Source organism: Solanum verrucosum, unplaced genomic scaffold (genome assembly GCF_900185275.1).
Source record: "Solanum verrucosum unplaced genomic scaffold, falcon-dt-bn FXZP01000008.1, whole genome shotgun sequence".
In the NCBI taxonomy this organism is placed as follows: domain Eukaryota; kingdom Viridiplantae; phylum Streptophyta; class Magnoliopsida; order Solanales; family Solanaceae; genus Solanum; species Solanum verrucosum.
Window position 1 is genome coordinate 380,992 of NW_026020195.1, and position 19,788 is coordinate 400,779.

Here is a 19,788-nt window from a genome sequence, read left to right on the forward strand (position 1 = left end):
AAATCAAACCAAACAATTTATAACAAATCAGGAGTATTAATTATTTTCTAAATTGTTTAGTAAACATGATGCTTGCACTATCCTTTGACTTTTCGTAACAAAAATGATAAACCAAACCAAAAATAAAATAAAACAACGTAAAACGTGAAATAATGAAATTATTGGACCACCAATTTATTATGTATGATGTATTTTCCAAAATATATTAAAAATGATAACTTTGTTCTTTGCAAAAGTCCAAGTTTTATAAAAGTAGATTCATTTATTATTAAAAGGTTTCTTTATTTCTGATCTTGCTCCACTTAATCTGTTACTATTTGAATAAGAAAAAGTTCTATCTTAATCTGCGTAGAAAATAAAATAAAATATGACAAATAGACTATGGAACTTATATAAACCAAATTGCAATCAAACAATAATTATAACTACCACGAAGCTTCTTGAGATTTGGCATTTTGTTCACAAATTTGTGAGTAATCAAGTACATGAATTGACAGTACAAAATCGAAGGAAATTTCCCTAAATTCCTACAAAAAATAATAATATATTTATATACTTAAAAACTTCACGTGATTTAATCCGCGCGTGGAAATATTCATATTTTTAGCTTCATACAATCACACTTGTTCACCTTCTCGGGGTCAGCATGGTATGATACGGCATTGAAAATTTTAATTTTTGAAATATACATGTCAAATTAGTTCGATATGAATTAATATTATTAAGTTTGATTTTGATACTTTGCAGTATGATGGTTTGTTCTATTTTGATTTACATATACTCATATAAAAGAGAATTAAGAATTTATTTTTTTAAGAAATATCTTAATTATATCATACTAATACACCAGACATGTAGAAATATTCAAAAGAAAGTATAAATAATTTTCTTTATTAATCAATTATATAAAAGATGGGATACTAGAAACAATAGGATTAAGAATGAGATATTTGAGACAAAGTGAGAATGACCTTCGTGGCGGACAAGATGAGGGAAGTGCGATTGAGATGATTTGTCCATGTAAAAGGGAGATACGCTAACGCCTCAATGAAGAGGCGCGAGAGGTTGGACATAAGGGATAGGAGGAGAGGTAGAGGCAGGTCGAAAAAGTATTGGGGAGAGATGATTAAACAAGACATGATTCAACTTCATATTACCTAAGACATGACTTTAGATAGGAAGATATGGAGGTCGCGTATCAATATAGAAGGTTATAAGGTTGTGGAATGTTGTCTTACTGTTTAAAAGATGTATCGTAGTACTAGTCGTATTCTTGTAGTTTTTGCTTGTAATATCTAACACCATATATTATTTATTGTATTTTAATTATCATATTGTTTTACTGTTACTATTATTTCTTTCTTGTAGGTTTGACAATGTTTTCCTTATTAGATGTTTGATCCCTTCACGGTTTGTTCTTCTTTTTACTTGAATTTGTTGCATTTGAGACTATTATCTTTTGAAAAAAAACCTCTCTATCCTCACTCAATAGTGATAAGATCTGCATACATTCTACACTCTCCAAACCCCATTTGTAAAATTCTATTGAATATACGATTGTTGTTATAATCAATTACATAAAAAAAAAAGACATTTAATTATAATAGAATTGTCAAAATTTCAATCAATAAATAATTAATTTTATACTAATCCTAAGCTTATATATTTATCAATATTAGTATAATATATAGAAATTATATAAATAACGATACAATATTCAATATATAAATAATTTTTTATAAATATTAAAGACGATATTGAATACCAAATAATATTAAAGATTCCATAGAGAATTTGATACGTATCCTGCCATGTCACTTTCACATCCCTGAAAAACCCTTTCTTATATACCATTAATACCACGCGCCTCGCCATTTTTCAACTGAGAGAGAGCTCGAAGAACTCGATCCCCTTCAATATTCTCCACTATATATACAAATTGCTCTCTCAAGCTTGACTTCGAAGAGCAATTGAAGATGAGTCTTTCAGTGGCGCAGGTAATCCTTTCTTCTCCTCTTTCGCTGTTATTGTATGCATTGATATGTATATATGCTGCGAGTGAAATCAATTTGATATTTTTTTCGGGGATTTATTAGGGGTTTACGAAGTCTCTGGCGATGACAGTGCTGTCTGAGATCGGAGACAAGACTTTCTTCGCCGCTGCGGTGAGTTTGTATTAGATTTATTGTGATTAAATTGGAATTATGTTTGGTGGATAGAATTATTCGATACCTGTGGTGTGTTGTGCTGCTGGGAGGTAGTAGGTACCAGTAGAATTAGGTTGAGGTGTGTGGTAGCTGACTTGGACACCATGGTTATTGGAAATGAGCTGGATTTTTGTGTTTGTTTAGACTGTTAGTTGTAGTTTTTTGGAGAGTTGATTAAGAGAATTCTTATTTGTATTAAAAGAATGATTAATTATCGGTACTTTGAATAAAATGTGGTGGAATGGAGGATTTGTATTGCCAAACTCAATTCATTTGAGATTGAGGCATAACAGATTGATTAATTGAATATGTGTGTGATTATGGATGGTAGCTGGGAGCTCAAGAGTGAGTTAAAATTGAATGCAGTTTAAGATTTGATCTATGCAAGATGAATCATGGAGTTATTATTTTGTTTTATTTGACGAGTAAATCACAGAGTTTGTATATGCCAGAAAGGAAGGCTTTTTGGTCAGGGTTAATATTTAAGCGCAAACTAGTTCAGAAGCTTGATTGAATTGCTGCTGTTTTTGATTCTGAGTTTTAGATATTACTTAATAAGTTGTGTTAAACGTCTCAATTCACCTAATTTCCAAGTGAATGGCAGAGTGTTTCTGTTAATACTTTGCAAAGGTAGAAATTTTTTAGGTTCTTTGGTTTCAGTAACTCCCAGTCATTGCTTCGTCTCCTGTGGTCTTTTTAAATTTATTGTTGTTTAAATCTTTTAGTGTTTTTTTTTTTTTTGGGGGGGGGGGGGGGGGGAAGAGAGAGAGAGAGATTGTTGAGAACTGTTCTTAATTGCTGCATGGTTAGGTTATATACCCTTAATTCCATTCCTTTTGATATTGTGTCTATATTAGCAGTATTTAAAGTGGGTGTACCAGGTAGCCTATTATCTTTATTTATATTTTGGAACCTGAGATTCTTTTAGCTGACTGGCAATGGAATTCTAAACAGTACAATGGAATGAGGACAAATTGTAATATGCTGTGTTATTCTTCTCCCAATTATTTTTTTAGTTTGTAGATAACAATTATTAATTGCAAAAAGTAATTCCACTTCAGAAGAACAAATGCCAAAAGCAGAAGAAGATATACTTCTTATTTGTATCCTTACTGACCATCACACACTCCCAAAAAGTCTGCTCAGTTCATCGCTTTTGTACATCAGCAGAAGATACTCTTTCAGTCCTGTTACAATTTTCATCTTCACCCAATTCTATGTGATTTTTGTATACCAAAAAGTTGTATTCTTTAGCTTGCTGCTGGACCTTATTAGTTCGGCTCTGTTTGAGCTTAGACTAGTATTCAACTTAGAGCTATGGCTGTAGCATTACTTACTTAAGTTGCGCATAAACTAAACCAGCAACTATTAATTAGAAATGAAAAAGTCTACCAATGATGATGAAGGCCATAATATTGCATTTCCGGAATGTGCAGCTCATTGTAATGCTTCTTTATCCTTTAATAGAAAGACAGAATCATATAACACAAACTAGTGTTGTTAACTGTGAGACTTAACTTGCGGTTCATCACTTCTCTTGCAATATGTTGAGTTCCATATCGCTGAACTTTCAGATTAGTACCTCTTTGCTTAAACTATTTTGACATCTAATCATTTAGCTGCTGCTTTGTTCACTAAGAGGTTTTGGTTATATGTTAGAATTCTAATTTATTCTGATGTCCTCATCTTAAGCACCTATGTTTCTTATGTTTTGAGAATATTCTCTGAAAAGATTTTGACAAATTTTCTTTCATTTTAAGATCTTGGCGATGCGTCATCCTAGGAGACTCGTCTTGTCAGGCTGCCTTGGGGCTTTAACTGTAAGACTTCATACACCTTTCCTTCACCATTTTTTCCATTATTTGACGTTTCCTTCTTTATATTGTGGGTGATAACAGTCTCCCTTGAAATGTTGGTGGCTGTAGGTAATGACCATTCTGTCTGCCGTTGTTGGTTGGGCTGCTCCCAATTTGGTAAGTTTCATCTAATTGCAATCCCTTTGAGTACATTGGTGATGAACTGGTAATCTTGTATCTCACTTGCGCTATCATATTTGATATAAAGTCATAAGCAGAACTTGAAATATATATATTTATCATGTTCTTATAGAAATGGTTTGTACATCCTACTAGTTCAGATAACAGAGGCATTATGTATGATAACAAAAACACTGCTGCTATAATTTATCTCAAGGTCTGTGCCTCGTGCTAGTGATCAGTCGCGGGCAACTTGATTAGTCATCTTGCTTTCTTACTGTCTATCAAATGATATAAGTTGTAGTACCTCTCAAAAAATAGCACGTGGTGTATATTGTTAAGTGAAATCTGAAAATAATGGTAAAAACTTGCAATGTATCCAAGTGAACTTATGCATCCATTATTTATGTTGGTATGTCATAATTCGTACAAACAAATAGAGGATCTTGTCATGCGTTAGATATGTATCGAGTGCATTTAGAGTTAATCAGATGAAGAACATGTATTCTGGTTTATTCGAGTTCACTATCGTTATGATCTAGCAGTCTATCATTACAGCTCCGTTGAATTTCGCTACCTTGGTTTCTGTACAAAGCACTTCCTACTCTGCTTTTAATTATATCAGTTTTATTTGCACAAACTTTAAAAGTTCATACATACTCTCCACAGGTGTCTCGCAAATGGACCCATCATATTACAACACTGCTGTTCTTGGGATTTGGAGTATGGTCTTTGTGGGATGCATTTCATGATGGGTAATCATTTGGTTCCTGCTTACTTCTGCTGCCGATCTCTAAAATCTGTATGCCTCAATAACTTTTTTATTAATTTAATTTTAATTTCATCCACAGGGAAGCTGAGGATTTGGATGAAGTTGAAGCCCAGCTGGTCTGTATTTTTCCAATTACATATTACCATACATGAATTTAGCTTTTCTTATTTTTACCTTACATGGTGTAAGTAGGACGCTGATCTAAAAGCTAATGGTGGAGAAACCAAGGAGAAGAATCAGGTAGCATTCCTACTCGTATACATTTGCATATCCTTTCTTTCCTTTTTCTTTTTTAAAAGTCAGTCTTAAGACTTTGTTGTTGTTACGATAAATGAAAATGACGGTTCTGTTATGAGAAGGAAACTATTAACCCCTCGCCAATCTCCATATCAGCAATTTACTATCTTATTGCTCGACTCAAATGCTAGCGTGGGCTACATTGATTAAGATTTTTTCCAGTTATGAATGCTAATCCTCTAGCACCTCTCTGTTTGAGAGGGTAGTATGCATACTGATAAATTTTATCGGCTGACTGTGAGAAGTAGGTGTTGTCCTTGAAAACTTGACTAAAATGCCTTAAGTAGACAAAAAGAAGAAGAAGAAAAAGCAATATAAGCAACAAAAACACCTTTGTTAGTTAACCTTCTTCTTCTGATGAATGTATACAAACACCATTGCTATCTGAGTTTTCTACTGAGGATTCTCACACATTCAACACCATTGGGCATTTATGTTAACTGAACTCAAAAGGGAGCAATCTTACATTCTCTTTCTGACTAACTCTAATTTGTCTGTCCCGAATGCTGATTTCTAGACCTTTGTATTATACGTACTACTTATCTCCTTCCTAGTCATTATAATGGATTTCAGTTGGTTATCAAAAAAAATAATGGATTTCAGCTTGGGTGAAGGATCGTGTTTTTTAAATTACAGCCTATTTGATATATACAGGTTCCTATTTGATATATACAAGTCCCCTGTTCATGAATTAAACCATTAAATATGTCCCAACATGAAGACTCTTTAAGATGTGTTTGCTCTCTCCTGATGGTCTGCTATCAGATTCTTATCTTTCCGATTTGCTAGTTCTCATAATAACAGGTGTAAAGTTGCTGCAATTTTATTAAGAAAAACACATACCTTTGTCATTAGCCTTACCAAAGTTTATCTTTTTCTAGGATTCTGATGATTTAAAGAAGCAGAGGCAGCCTCTTCTCGCTCAATTCTTCTCACCCATCCTTCTGAAGGTTAATATCTGTTAAATAGCTACCAGGAATGTGAAGGTCACTGTTAAGAAACAACTATATATAATGCCTTAATTTTGCAGGCATTTTCAATTACCTTCTTTGGTGAATGGGGTGACAAGAGCCAGGTATGCAACTGCACACAAGTGTTGTAATGTAAAATCTGCATAAACTTCTGAAATAGCTCCTAATTTTAGCAGTTGTAACAACTTTTCAGCTTGCTACCATTGGTTTGGCTGCCGATGAGAATCCACTAGGAGTTGTTCTTGGAGGAATACTGTAGGTTTCTCGACGTAAAGCCTTATGTTGTTGACTTCTTATGTTCTCAACTATGAATGCCATTCTAATATTGCTTTGTGGCTCCTGTGGCTCCTGTGCCTCGTCTGAACTCTGAAGTCAAATAATCTTTTTGCTGATTAGGATTTATGGTTGACCAAAAAAAAAAGAGAGTCAGACATTAATACAAGCACTCTTAAATAAATAGTCACAATTGCGGTTGAGAATCAGTTAGATGCACAGTTTTATGATGTCGTTAATCTTTCTCAGGGGACAAGCCTTATGTACTACAGCTGCCGTCCTAGGAGGGAAAAGTCTTGCATCTTCAATATCTGAAAGAATAGTGAGTGATTTACTTTACGTCTGCTCTTGCTTACCCCTATGTTTCTTTTGTCCATTTTCATCAGAGCAGAGTTATTTCTTGATGTAGGTGGGACTTGCTGGTGGATCTCTATTCATTGTTTTCGGAATTCAGTCCTACCTTTCAACAGTCGAGTAACCATGTCGTTTATCTTACGAATATTTACCCTGTTCTCCGGTTAGTCCTGACTGGTTCTCCCTTCTTCTATGCATGAAACAGTTTTATATTTGACGTTAGAATACCAAAGTAAATGCTATGTTACACAGTTGCTGGATAAGATACAAGACTTATCTCTGCCATCGTTAAAAAGAAAGGGCAGAAGAATTACTGCATGCTCACATAGAACAATTAGTAGCTAACATGTTTCGAAAAAAATTGCCTGTGTTTGATGATGAGTGGATTGACATTGGGTCACTACTTTCATGCAGGAAGTGAATGATAGTCTAGATGCACATTTCGTTTGCTGAAGTCCTCAGTATGAAAGGTACAACAACTACATAAAAGCAAGCAAATCGGGGAAACACTATCCAATTAGATATTTGTTCCGTTAATTTAGATTAAGGCTCCGCGTCTGGTCCAAGGCAGGCAGCCACTATTTTTAACCTTTTCGCTGAAAGGCAAATATGTAGACTCTATTTGCTTATGATAAGCTTGTTCTCGTTAAGCGCATTTCACCATTTTTATGGACTACGGTTTTTCGTTCTTCAGTATCTGTGCATTTCTTTTTTCTGCTTTCCATTTTTTGACTACTACCTGGAGGGAACCATTAAGTGTTGTGCGGGAGTAGAGAGTACTCTTTCATCCTTAATCAGATGTTTGAAGTTCGAGCTCTTGGATATGGAGTTTTCTTTGTTATTGAGTGTTTCACCTTCGAATGTGAAACTTTCTGACTCAAGGATTTAGTCAAGCCATAATGTGTCTATACTAGACAAGTAGACATAAGTTGAGAAACCAAAAAGAAACAAATACTCAAATTTTAGATAGTTGATCTTGAGGCTATCTATGCGTTCTTTAAGGATTCGATACGAGTGCAACAACATTCTGGAGGGTCCAAGCAAATATAGCGATATCAAGTACTCCCTCCTCCCATTTTAACTCTTTAATTAGCTTAAAGATAGTCCCTAAATAATTAGCACTTTCAAAATTTAAGATTAAAATTGACAATTATGTTCAAACTATATTCATAATATTGAAAAAAATCAGTTTATATTCACTAAATAAAAGCAACTTAGTAAACTATTTCTTATATTTCACATTTTTTAAAAATAAGCCTGAAACAGATTAAAACAACGGTTAAAATGAGACAGTGAGTACTAATTGTTAATTTGCATAAAAGTGGACGACACTGTTAAATAAAAGATAAAATAGTTCCAGAAAAGAAACTAAAAGGCTTAAATAGTGATTATATGTACAAGATACAATGTACCTAAATCTATTTATGCATCTCCTATTTTAACACCAAACTAATAATAATATTTGAGATAGTGTTGCGAGCTCGTTCACATTATCAGTTTCAAACTCAGATAAAAAAGAGAAGAACTGTCGAGGATTAATCAGAAACATCTGTCCCATCCCATAAAAATAAAAATAGACTATGATCTGTGTATACTTTATTCTTTTCACTCTTCAAAATTCGTTTGAAAAATTACATCAAATTTATTATCGTTATTGAACACTACAAGCTAGCTAGTCATTGGTAATTAGCAATCATTCATTTTGTTGAATATTTGGATGACAATGTTCTACTGTTAATCTTTCTATATGACGATGACATGTCTAAATTTTTTTAAAAAGACCACCTTGAATATTTTGCAACAAATAATGTCTAGGTACTAGCTATCCATGTTGAGTTTAGTATCTGTTTTAATCATTTTGGCAATTTTTCCTTCCCACTAGGTTTTGTTAGTATTATCATATTCTAGACAAATTCCACGTCAGCAAAGCACGAGAGAGATGCTGAGTATATAACTAAATAAAATTTAGATCCTAATAACATATTTAAAGGCGTATGGATCAAGGCATAAAACGAATAATATCACTAGTTCAGAAACTGATAAGGACATGGATTATTAGGTTAAAAAAATCAATTACTAAAAATTCTTTTTAATCAGAATTATGATTAATCGATTCTAAGACGTTGAGTCATTAAAATGATGTATGTAATACCATTGACAAATAATCTGTAGCCGTTTTAATAGGCAGTGAAGGGGATTGATCCCGGATCACTTACGTGGATGACCATCCTTCAAACTAACGGAGCCATCCCGAAGGACGAATAATTGAGTTTACTAATCACTTGAGCAATAGGTCACTGCTAGACATTATTATAGACGGATTAAATTCCAATACTGTTAGTGTTTGTCTATGACTTAACTAAATTTTTGAAATTAGGATAAAATCGTTATCCTTAATTATGTTCATATAATATTGCGAGTCATCAAACTTCATTTCTTCTCACTATTTTCTTTCATCAATAGATAATATATACTCCATAAATATTATTTATCTACCATTGAGGGATCATATGGTGTATTAGATGGACTGTTTATTCCTTAATTAACGATCTCGAGTTTAAATTTTAGGTATGAAAGAATTTTTGGTCGAGACTACTTCCTTTTATGCGGGATAAATTAAATTTGAAATAGTTAGGTTTCAATGCGAGATAGTACCGAACATTAGATTGAGAAGTAAAAAAAATAAAATATATTATTTATCTAGTCACTTTTCAACTTGTCCAATCAATTCTAAACCTTTAATTTCCTGTTCCCTATTTTGTGTAGCAGCCATGAATAAAGCAAATTTTATATTGTGTCACATCAAGAAAACACATCTTTTTAAAGTGCCTTTTGCGTTATAGTAACACATAAACTAGGCCCTTTTTTGTGGCACAACATGTGATTGAAGTTACCTTCTTTAATTTTCTGTAACTTTCTTTCCCTTTTAATTAAACAAATATACTTTGGGGGTATAAAGTTGAAAACAATACAAAAGTAGTTCTTTGGAAAATTGGGATTTTCCTCTATATTTTATTAATAATGGACCACGTAAAGTGTTTAGTTTGGTGCAAGAGAAGAAGAGACAGGAAGGTGAAACGTGTCGCATCAATTAATGGAGTGAATGAAAATTTATACGCTAAAGTTATATAGTCACTTTTCATATCAATTTTTGAAAACATAACCGAATTCATTGAGAATTAATCACTTTTTACGTGGAAACACTGTCCACAATGTCATGAATCTCAAACTTAAATACATGAAAAAATTAGAATACCGTTATGAATTTTAAAATTAAAAAAAATGAATTAGCTCCATGACAAAAATTAAAAAAAATGAATTAGCTCCATGACAATATCCAGGATTTTGTCAAAGAACACACTTAGAAAATAAAATTTGATAATGTCCCTCTAGTAATTAAAGTTGATAATATTAGCATTAGTGGCATTTCATTTAATGGAGTTTGCACTTTGCACTACAAAGTTACACGCATGTTTAATTTCTAGTGTTATTTTTCTATTTTTCAATGATGAATTTTTAGTGGACAAAGAACCATTTCATATTCTTAATGATTAATGAATATGGATTTTAAATAATTTTGGATATAAATTATTAATTATATCCTACTAATTCTAATCCTTGATTTTTCATTTAACTTTTAATTATCACCTTTTGGCATTTGTAAAGGGATTCTTTTGTAGTCCACAAAGCAAGACAAAAACTTTAGTTTAAATCAGAGATGAAAAAGGAAAGATTTGTCAATGATTTTATTCTTCTATAATATATGTGAAAAAAAATATCAGAATCTTTTTAATATATAATGTCCAAATATATGTTCTTTCTCTTCTGCGTTAAATAATAAAATGTTGGTCCTAGAGGTGTCATATATTAAGAGTAAAAATGAGAAGTTCAAATTAAACTGTTTTCGAACTTAGAAAGAGATCATTCTTTTTGTAGACAAATTAAAAAAAAGAGGTTCATGTAAACTAAAACATCGAATGAAGTACTTATTTATCTTCTGTAAATATCGAGTGTGTAAATTTTTGCCCTTATTGTTCAAAGTTGTACAAGGTTATTTTAAGGGATAAGACACAAGTATTCCTAGACTATGACTGAGACACACCTTATAACCCCTTCACCCGAACCTTTTTTTTTTTTTTTTTTTTTATAATTTTGTGCACCTTTTTAACTTACTTGACATCCAAACATCCACGCACCTCAACTACGTGGAGTCACGGAGTGTGCCATGTAAGTCAAAATGTGTATAAAAATACAAAAAAAGAATCCCAGGGAGGGGGGGGGGGGGGTGTAATAGAGCCTTTTTTTAATTAAGGTGTGTCTCCGAAAATGGATTATCTGTTAATAATTTGCTAGTTCTTTATTTATGATATTTTGTAAGAGATTTCTATTTCTACACATAATATATCTTTATTTATATAAATAAAAAAAATTAAAAAGATTATTTTCTTTTATTTAAATTGAATAGCGCAATAGATCTCATTTCCTCGACTAATTATCTGTTCAGCTCATTCAAAAGCAATATATATATATATATATGGTTATGCCTTCAGTTTCCCAACTTTACCAAGATGCTCCTTACAGTTCAATAAAGAAAATGAAGCAAATATATAATGGTAGGCCAAATGAAATAAATCTTAGGTTTATATTTTTATTCATTTTGAGATCAATATTGAATGTAAGAAAAAAAATGTTACTTTTTGTCCCCCATGATTTTTTTTTTTTTTTTTTTTGCACTCCTAGACAATGACATATATATAGTTTCGACTCACTATAATCTCAAAGATGTGGTATTTGCCTAAACTCAATTAAACGTGGTGTTTAGCCCAACTGTGATTCACTAGCAATATTATTCGTTTTGAATCTAAGTTTGCATTGTTGAAATATGTAATCGTCTAGTCTAAAATGTTAAGCTGTTAAAGAGAACGTGCTTTTATTATTTAATTGTATATTCAATGTGCACAACTTTAAAATCATCATTATGGTCTAAGATTTGTTTTCTTATATAACTAACATATAAGGTGGACATTATTTTTAACTTTTATATAGTAGATGTTGTATCTCATTGACCTTTTGGTGTGTTTATTTCTTCATATCTTAAATCTTCGGAAAAAATTCTCGCTCCGACACTAGTCGAGATCCTAATCAATCAGTTCAAGTCCTGAAAATAGATATTTTCTTAGTAAAAAGCGCTATATCCACTTAATCATTCTAATCAACACGAATACTAGTAAATTTAGAATATTGGATGCTTTGATTAACCAAATATAAAAACAATAAAAGAGTAAAAGAAAGTGATGCATAAGACAACATGATATATTTAACTAAAATGGATAAAAAGGAAATTTGCTAAAATCAGAAATCTTAACAAACTACTGCTAAAAAAAGCAGCTAGCTCGGTACGTAAAGCATCTCGTATTTAAATAGGTTCCGGGCAAAGGCCCTACTACATATTGGAATTTTAACTATTTTTTTTCTGGATTAGATTCCATCCAATAATAGATTTATGTTAAATTAAATTCAAAATGTAGTCTTCATGAATAGAACTCATATGAGGATGAATCAGCAACAATATTTCTCAATCCACCAACTGTGGAAGCTATCATAATAAATACTCCAATAAATATGCATGCCTGAAAATTGATAAAAAATGACAAACATCATATTAGTACAACTTAAGGAAAAAAAAAATTAGATTGAAAATAATTCAAAGGTCCACTTATAATTGATTTGAGTTTAACTTATGTAAACTGACGATGTACATGATTGATAAATTTAACATGTATGCACTGACAATGTAAAGAAATTTTTATACATGTGTATTCTAATCTATTGTGGTTCCCTGACTTTTTATGGACGTTAAACTGTAATTATCTTCTAAGTGACTTGACATTATAAATTCTTTTTTTATGGTCAGTGTGTAAGAACACGGAAAGTATGACTATTTACTTGATACAACACGTTAAAATATATTGATAATATAAAAATTCTTTACACTGTCAGTGTATATGATATGAAACATATTGATTTACTTTAAAATCATTGAAGCAGAGGAAGAAAATGAGAATTTTTTTTGGACTTACCCAATTTATCCACCATGAGGTACTGAATCTTCTTGGTTTCTTGACCTTAAGCCACATTATGCTTGGGAGCTACAATAAATATTAAAATTTAAAAAAGTCAAGATATTTTGATTATCAAAGTTGATCCAAAAAGCTATATATGTTGCTCGGACTCTTCAAATATGTTGACAGGTGCATGTCGGATCCTTCAAAAGTAATACATTTTTGCAGAATCCGACACAGATGCCACAACATTTTAGGAGAGTCCGAATAACATAATAAAAGATTTGGAAAGTTGACTTACAAAGTAAGAAGTAGGAGCAAAACCAAATCCTCCAAAGAAACCAAGAAGATCACCAAAGAAAGGGAATGTTACACCAAGAAACAAAGTGAAAGCTGCAATATTAACAAGACAATGCCTTTTCAGCTGAGATCATAATAATCAGATGCGGATTCAGAATTTAAATTTAATGAGTTCGACTTTCAAGATTCTTAGCATTCATGTACTTATTGTAAACATTAAAATTATGAGTTCAGATATAATATTTCTTGATATTATCTTATAAGGTTTCACACATTATGTCTAAGTTACGCGTTCAAATGAACTCGTAGCCCAAAAGGCTACATCCGCCCCTGATCATAGTATAGTGAAACGAAGGGCAAACAACTCGTTAAAACTTGATTTTGGGACGATTGGACTAGAAAATATGTATCGAAAAATCCCCTCACCAACGTATGTAGTACGAACGATGAATCTCAGCAGTACTCCAGGTGGGAAATTCCATGTTTTCACCAATTTTTGCTCCATCAGATCAAATACTGGCATAGCATAAACCTGCAACATCAATCATTTTCCTTGTTATATACCTCGAGCTACAACATTCATCGCGTCTAGTAAGAACAATGCATAATGAAATCATGAGCTTTCATTGGCTCGTGTATTCGAGTACCTGATAGCTGCCTATGACATGGACAACCACCATTAAGTTAGCAGCTGCAATAAGCCAAGATGGCCTTTCAAGTCCCACGAGCACGTTGTCATCGACATCTTGACCAAACGCCCAGTACCCGATGAATGCAACAGGGAAATAACACAGGGCATTGACAAAATATGCCCATACGGCACCTTTCCACATTGGTACTTTGGAAGGCTTTTCAGGTGTTGATGGAATTGTAGCCTGAATCTCAAGGACAACCGCGTGGCCTGCATAAGCAAACGAAACTTGGCCTAACGCGTTGAAGACACGGAACATGTAGTCCACTGGACTTGTTGCCTTGTACGCGTAGCTCACGTTAGGGACTCTGCCTTTGCCCACACAACCTACCCATGCTATAGTTGAATAGCTGCAGCACAACAGATTGAGATGAAAGTTTGTAACATCTAGTCTAATCTATGTTACTCTGACTCTTTAAAAATGTTTCTACACTCGTGTCAGATCCTCCAAAAATGCATTATTTCTCTAGAGGATCCAACACACACACATCCACATCTTTTAAGAGTCTAAAAAAAGTTCAGGTAGTCAACCAACTGAGCTACTAAGATTCCGTCAAAAATAATCATAATTTTAATAACAGCTATCAAAACCACATAAAATCCAATACATCATAAGAATATTGAACAGAGATACTCTGCTACCATGAGTTTCAACTTCTTTTGTACCAAAAAGTAGATAAAAATAGCCTGCTATAAAGTTAGAGCACAACTTTTTCTTAAAAGTTGTTCAGTTGTCACGACCCAAAATCTCATTAGGCCGTGAGGGCATCCACTATCCCAGTAGGTGAACCCCATTCCTTTATTAACAACTTAACTAATGCGGAAATAATATAAAATTAAGCAACCAACTTTTATTAGTGTGGAATAAACGAGTCAAACCAAACTACCCCAAGACCTGGTGACACCAGTATAAGAGCATCTACGAATGTAAACAAGTTCAGAAAAGCTAAAATAACTATCTAGAAAGAAATAAGAAGTGGCGGAGCTAGAAATTCATATTATCAAGAAAATAAGTTACCTTAGTGACATGATTGCAGCAGCTAATGAAACACCAGAAACAGCATTGAAGTTTGGCAATTGTGAAAGAAAGAAATGAATGGCACCAAAGATGCAAATCCAATAAGATTGTCGAATTCGAGTGCAATTAGTACAAGCAATCTCCATGAATTTCATCAAACATTTTCCTCCAGTAACCATGTACACTATGTCACAACCAACCTGAACTATCAGTTGTTGTGGAAGCACAATCCATGCCCCAAGTTTTGGTCCAAAAACATGTTTTCCAAGGTCCTTGTATCGATCAAAACGAACCCCGGGCACACATTCATGGAGTTGAATCATTTGCCACATTGTGTTCAAAGTTATACACCATGATAAGATCATCACTACTGTCCCTGGTCCCCTGATGAAGATATAATCAAAATAAACCCAACAAAAACATGATTCAGTAATATATAAAAACACGTTCTCTCTAACAATTTTAAGTTTTCAGACGAACTTCAACATGGTATCAGAGCTGTCAGAAGTGCCTAGGGAAAGAATCAGACTAACAAGTGAGAGAAGCATAAAAGCATATTTTTTTTCTCAAAACGAGATGATCACACAATTCAACATGGTAATCAGAGCAGACATGCTGAAGACGTAATAAAACAAAAAAATATGTTTTGTGTCACAACTTAAGCTTTTAGACGAAATGATCATACAGTTCAACAAAATCGAACATTTTTTTCAAGGATCAATACAACAAGAACATCATAGTGAAAAAACTCTGCATGTTTAGTATATACATACCATCCTAAGTAAGCCATGGCATAAGGTAGGCTAAGAACACCAGCACCAACCATGGCAGTGACAGTATGAAACGTCGAATACCACCATTTCGCTTCGCGAGGGGGACCATCTTCTGCCCATTTCTCATCTGAAGGAACTTCCTGCAAAATCAAGATATTCATGAACATAAAAACAAGTTTTTTTTTTATGTCCATTCAAGAAACAAGCTAAGGTTGTAATTTCAAGAAAAATTGCAATAAGTTCACCTTTGGAGCTGGTGGAGGAGAAGATGAAACCATGTTTGCAAATGAAATAAGAAAAAGAGACAAAGAATGTGTGAGTTTGTTTGAGCAAACAAGAACAGGTATTTGTACTAGTTCTTGTCACTAATGCTTGAGTGGAATAAAGATTAAAGAAGTCACTTTTACTGGCTGCTTTTCCTATTTCTATTTCTTTAAATCACCAAAGAGTTACGAATGAGTCGTTTGGTTCGAATACAAAATTATATCGAAAGTACTACGTGTTAATGATCAAAAACACATTTAAACTGTTATGCTTTTTTCATTGTTATCTTCTTCCTTTACTCGGGTTTGATACACTTGAGTTGAGGGTGTTTCGAAAACAGTCTTTCCACGAGGTACTGATAAAGTCTGTGTATACTCTACCTTTTTCAGACCCCACTTAATGAAATTTCACTGAATATATTATTATTGTTATTGCTGTTACACCTCAACTATAAGTTATTCTTTTTACCTACGTAAACTATGTATCAATATTAATGTATTAAAACACACTTCATTGAGTAGTTAATGGTACGCAATGTACACACTAATTTTGTTAAAATAGGGTGTCCACCTAAATTAGTTATCACAAATTTATGAATTTTATATCTCTAACTATCCAATATTTTCATTAAATTCAGATTAGTACTATTAGATCTTAGAGACATCAGGTGGACCCACTTTTATGGGGTATTCAGCTCTCACACACTTTTATTGTCGAGTAATTTCAAATATTTGTCCTTAAATTATAATGTGTAGATCATAATTCTGAGGTTAGTAATCTATGGACAATTTAGTACATATGATTTGCTTGGTTCACATTACAATAAAAATCATCTTTAGCGGCAATTAATTAATATAATAGTTTAAATATTTTTTTAGAAATAATTACTAACGATAATTACATTTTAACACTCTTTATAAATTAAATGTTCCTAAAGCCTATAGAGACATTAGTTTCAATATAGACTTTAAACTCTTGTTAATGTGCATATTTATTGTCGCTAAAAGCTATTTTTATTGTAATGTTGTTACTTTGATATTGAAATATATCATAACTATAATGTTATTACATCCATATCGGATAGACTGCATTGTTCAAACTCTTCAAAAATATTACTGCATCCACGTTGGATTTCTAAAAGATGCAAAAAAAATAATTAAAGAATCCAAACACACACCAAATAATATATTTGAAGAAATCGAACAACATAGAGGATAATGTAGTTACAATACTTGTAAATCATAAAGAAAATGTCAGAAACATATTACAACATTCAAGTTATGTCTACCTAATAATAGTGAACTACCAACAACAAAAAGAGAGGAAAAGTTCTTTTTCAAGCAGCATATGCTATAAGAGCCAATGACTTAACACTTTTGTTTCTTTAAGTTCATATAAAATTCTTTAATTAATTGGAGGTCAAGATTCTTGAACCCCCTTTAATTTGTGTTAATATCACTTTTGGTTCATAATTGATTACTCCTAATTTTAATCTTTCTGATATCTGTTAAGTACATTATATGCCTTTGAAACATGCATATATTCTCGATCCATTTGCTTATGAATATTTTATTAATCTATATAGATATCAATTGTCTTATCACTTAATTATTGTTACTTCATAGTTCTAAAAACAATTTTAAAATTTTAATATAACATAGTTTCTACAAAAGAGATCAAAACACATATTTTGGAAGGATTAAAATCAAAATCTATCAATAATAATTAAGAGACCAAAAATACTATTATCCCTTCTTTTTTTTGTGGGAACAAAAACTATAAGCTCCAAATATGGTCATTTTCATGTAAAGACTTGAAAGTAAAGAATTTCAATATTTCATGACTTGACTAATGATAGTAAAAAAAAAGTTTTTTAGTTGGTAGGTGATTTGTACTTATCTTGGCATCATTATAATGGTTAACTTTATAGAGAAGCAATTTTGTACCACCACATAATCTATTAAAAAGATTGAAGATGTATGTTCATTAAAGGGTATTGCATTTTTTGTGAAGTGTCCCATTTACTAGGGATTCTACAAAATCAATCATGACATAAAATCAAATAGCATTGGGGGGATTAATTTGAGTATAAATTATTAGGGTATGTAAAGTATATATTCAACCACAAACCCCACACTAGCAAAAAGAAGGAAAAAAGCAAAGAATTTGCACTATTAGAGGCTAGGGAAAAAATTAATATATAAAACTCCCACCATATATATCAATATCCTTAGACAAAATTAGAATAGAATAAAACAGATGCACAAAACATAAAATAGAAAGAAATTAGTCTCACTCACTTTATATGATGTAGTTTTATCATTTAGACAAAAAGAGGTTTTACATAAAAAAAAATTTAAATATTTTAAGTTGTGAATTATTGTAACTATAATATTTTTTTATATATAATTTCTAAATATGTAAATATTTTAAAATTCGAATTCACACAATTTTTTTTTAGATAATTTGACTCCTATACTTCTAATCAGCTCACATAAAATGAGACGGAGGGAGTAATATATAAACTTCCCACCAAATCAATATCCTTAGACAAAACTAGGAGGGAATAAAATAGATATACATAAAAGTAAAAACAAGGAATAAAGACAGAGATTCTCAAAACTATAGAATATAAACAATTGATTGACAGTAGTTTATCATGAAAAAGAACCATTGGTTACAAAATTTAAAAAGTCATTATAACTCACAAAGTAAGAACCACAAAAGATTTTTTTAAAAAAAAATCAAATAAAGAAAACACAGCTCGCATGCAAAAAAGAAACAAAAGGGAGAACAAAAACAACCAATTAAGATATGACGTAACTATGTGATTTAGCGGTTAATAAAGTGAATAAAATTTACAAGATGTTACCAATCAACTCTCATTAGGAATAGAAATATTAGGCAATTTGTTCTAATTTGACTAAGTCAGATTGGAGATGTCCATTTGATCAAACTTTAATATTTGTACGTATTTAATAGATATCTTTATACAGAATTATTACTAAACCAAACCTAGCTTATATTGTTCATCCTCTCTCGGTGCCCGATATCTATGTTAGTGGGTAGTGAGGAGGCGTAATTTTTACTAAAGGAATACAAAATACAGAAAAGTAAACATACAAAGAAGTTAAAAAGATTCAACATGTTATTATATGTACATTAAAAAAAAAAAACTTATACATACAATACAACTTTTAGTAAAAACATTTCGAATGAATCTCATTGTGTCCCTTTAGCTCCGCCCCTACTTGTAAGACATACTATATAGCTAATACTGTCAAAATAATCGAAGTATGCAAAAATTTACTTACCTATCACTCTAAAATAAAAAAACTAAGAAAAAAATAAATAAGACATGGATATAAAGTAGTAATTAACAACCTTTGACAATGTCAGATAGTTTTCTTGAGCAGTTGAGTCCATTGCAATAAAGAACACAGTGAGTAAATATGTTCAATTGAATTTTTCTTCAGCTTTTTTGAGGACCTTTTTCTCTCTTTATATTTTCTTAGTCATAACTCATAACTCACAAATTTATTATGATGCACTTGTTCCAATGAAGTGTCAAATTCCAGTGTATTGAAAGTTGGTGTATTAAACTCACATACATTAATATTTAATGACAATGTTCGATAACAGAGTCAGAAATTTGACGCAGAATATGCTAGTTTTGTTATAATTTTTCAACAAAGAGTGTTGCATAGGATCATTCTTTGCCTAAGGTGGCTCCGCCCATGACAATGTCATCTACATCTTCTATCCATCTTTACTTGTTCATGTTTAACTTCAACACTCTTTATAAAGTAAAATGATAATTTTATTATATC

The 19,788-nt window shown here is 31.9% G+C and overlaps 2 protein-coding genes across 2 annotated transcripts; one reads left to right on the forward strand and one right to left on the reverse strand.

Annotated features, from left to right (window-relative positions):
• The first annotated feature begins 1,782 nt into the window (after nt 1–1,782).
• Nucleotides 1,783–7,498, forward strand: LOC125829878 (GDT1-like protein 4). Its single transcript, XM_049509091.1, has 13 exons — nt 1,783–1,997; nt 2,097–2,165; nt 3,968–4,027; nt 4,133–4,180; nt 4,853–4,938; nt 5,035–5,071; nt 5,148–5,195; nt 6,134–6,202; nt 6,283–6,327; nt 6,417–6,478; nt 6,746–6,818; nt 6,906–7,013; nt 7,265–7,498. Exons 1-12 carry the CDS (start codon nt 1,977–1,979, stop codon nt 6,972–6,974), a joined length of 687 nt encoding a protein of 228 aa, XP_049365048.1. The 5' UTR covers nt 1,783–1,976; the 3' UTR covers nt 6,975–7,013; nt 7,265–7,498.
• A 4,713-nt stretch (nt 7,499–12,211) lies between these two features.
• On the reverse strand, nt 12,212–16,114 carry LOC125829860 (lysine histidine transporter-like 6). The gene is made up of 8 exons (XM_049509073.1): nt 15,940–16,114; nt 15,695–15,834; nt 14,922–15,305; nt 13,860–14,253; nt 13,639–13,744; nt 13,214–13,305; nt 12,931–12,999; nt 12,212–12,480 (listed from the first exon to the last, which is right to left on the reverse strand). Exons 1-8 carry the CDS (start codon nt 15,970–15,972, stop codon nt 12,382–12,384), a joined length of 1,317 nt encoding a protein of 438 aa, XP_049365030.1. The 5' UTR covers nt 15,973–16,114; the 3' UTR covers nt 12,212–12,381.
• Between the last annotated feature and the right edge of the window lie 3,674 nt (nt 16,115–19,788).

Coding starts and splice junctions, on each gene's coding strand:
- LOC125829878 (XM_049509091.1), top strand. CDS start 1,977: ATGAGTCTTTCAGTGGCGCAG. Junction 6,203..6,282: donor TCTCACCCATCCTTCTGAAG/GTTAATATCTGT, acceptor TTAATTTTGCAG/GCATTTTCAATTACCTTCTT. Junction 6,819..6,905: donor CTTCAATATCTGAAAGAATA/GTGAGTGATTTA, acceptor TTCTTGATGTAG/GTGGGACTTGCTGGTGGATC.
- LOC125829860 (XM_049509073.1), bottom strand. CDS start 15,972: ATGGTTTCATCTTCTCCTCCACCAGCTCCAAAG. Junction 14,254..14,921: donor GCTGCAATCATGTCACTAAG/GTAACTTATTTT, acceptor GTTGTGCTGCAG/CTATTCAACTATAGCATGGG. Junction 13,000..13,213: donor TTGCTCCTACTTCTTACTTT/GTAAGTCAACTT, acceptor TATTTATTGTAG/CTCCCAAGCATAATGTGGCT.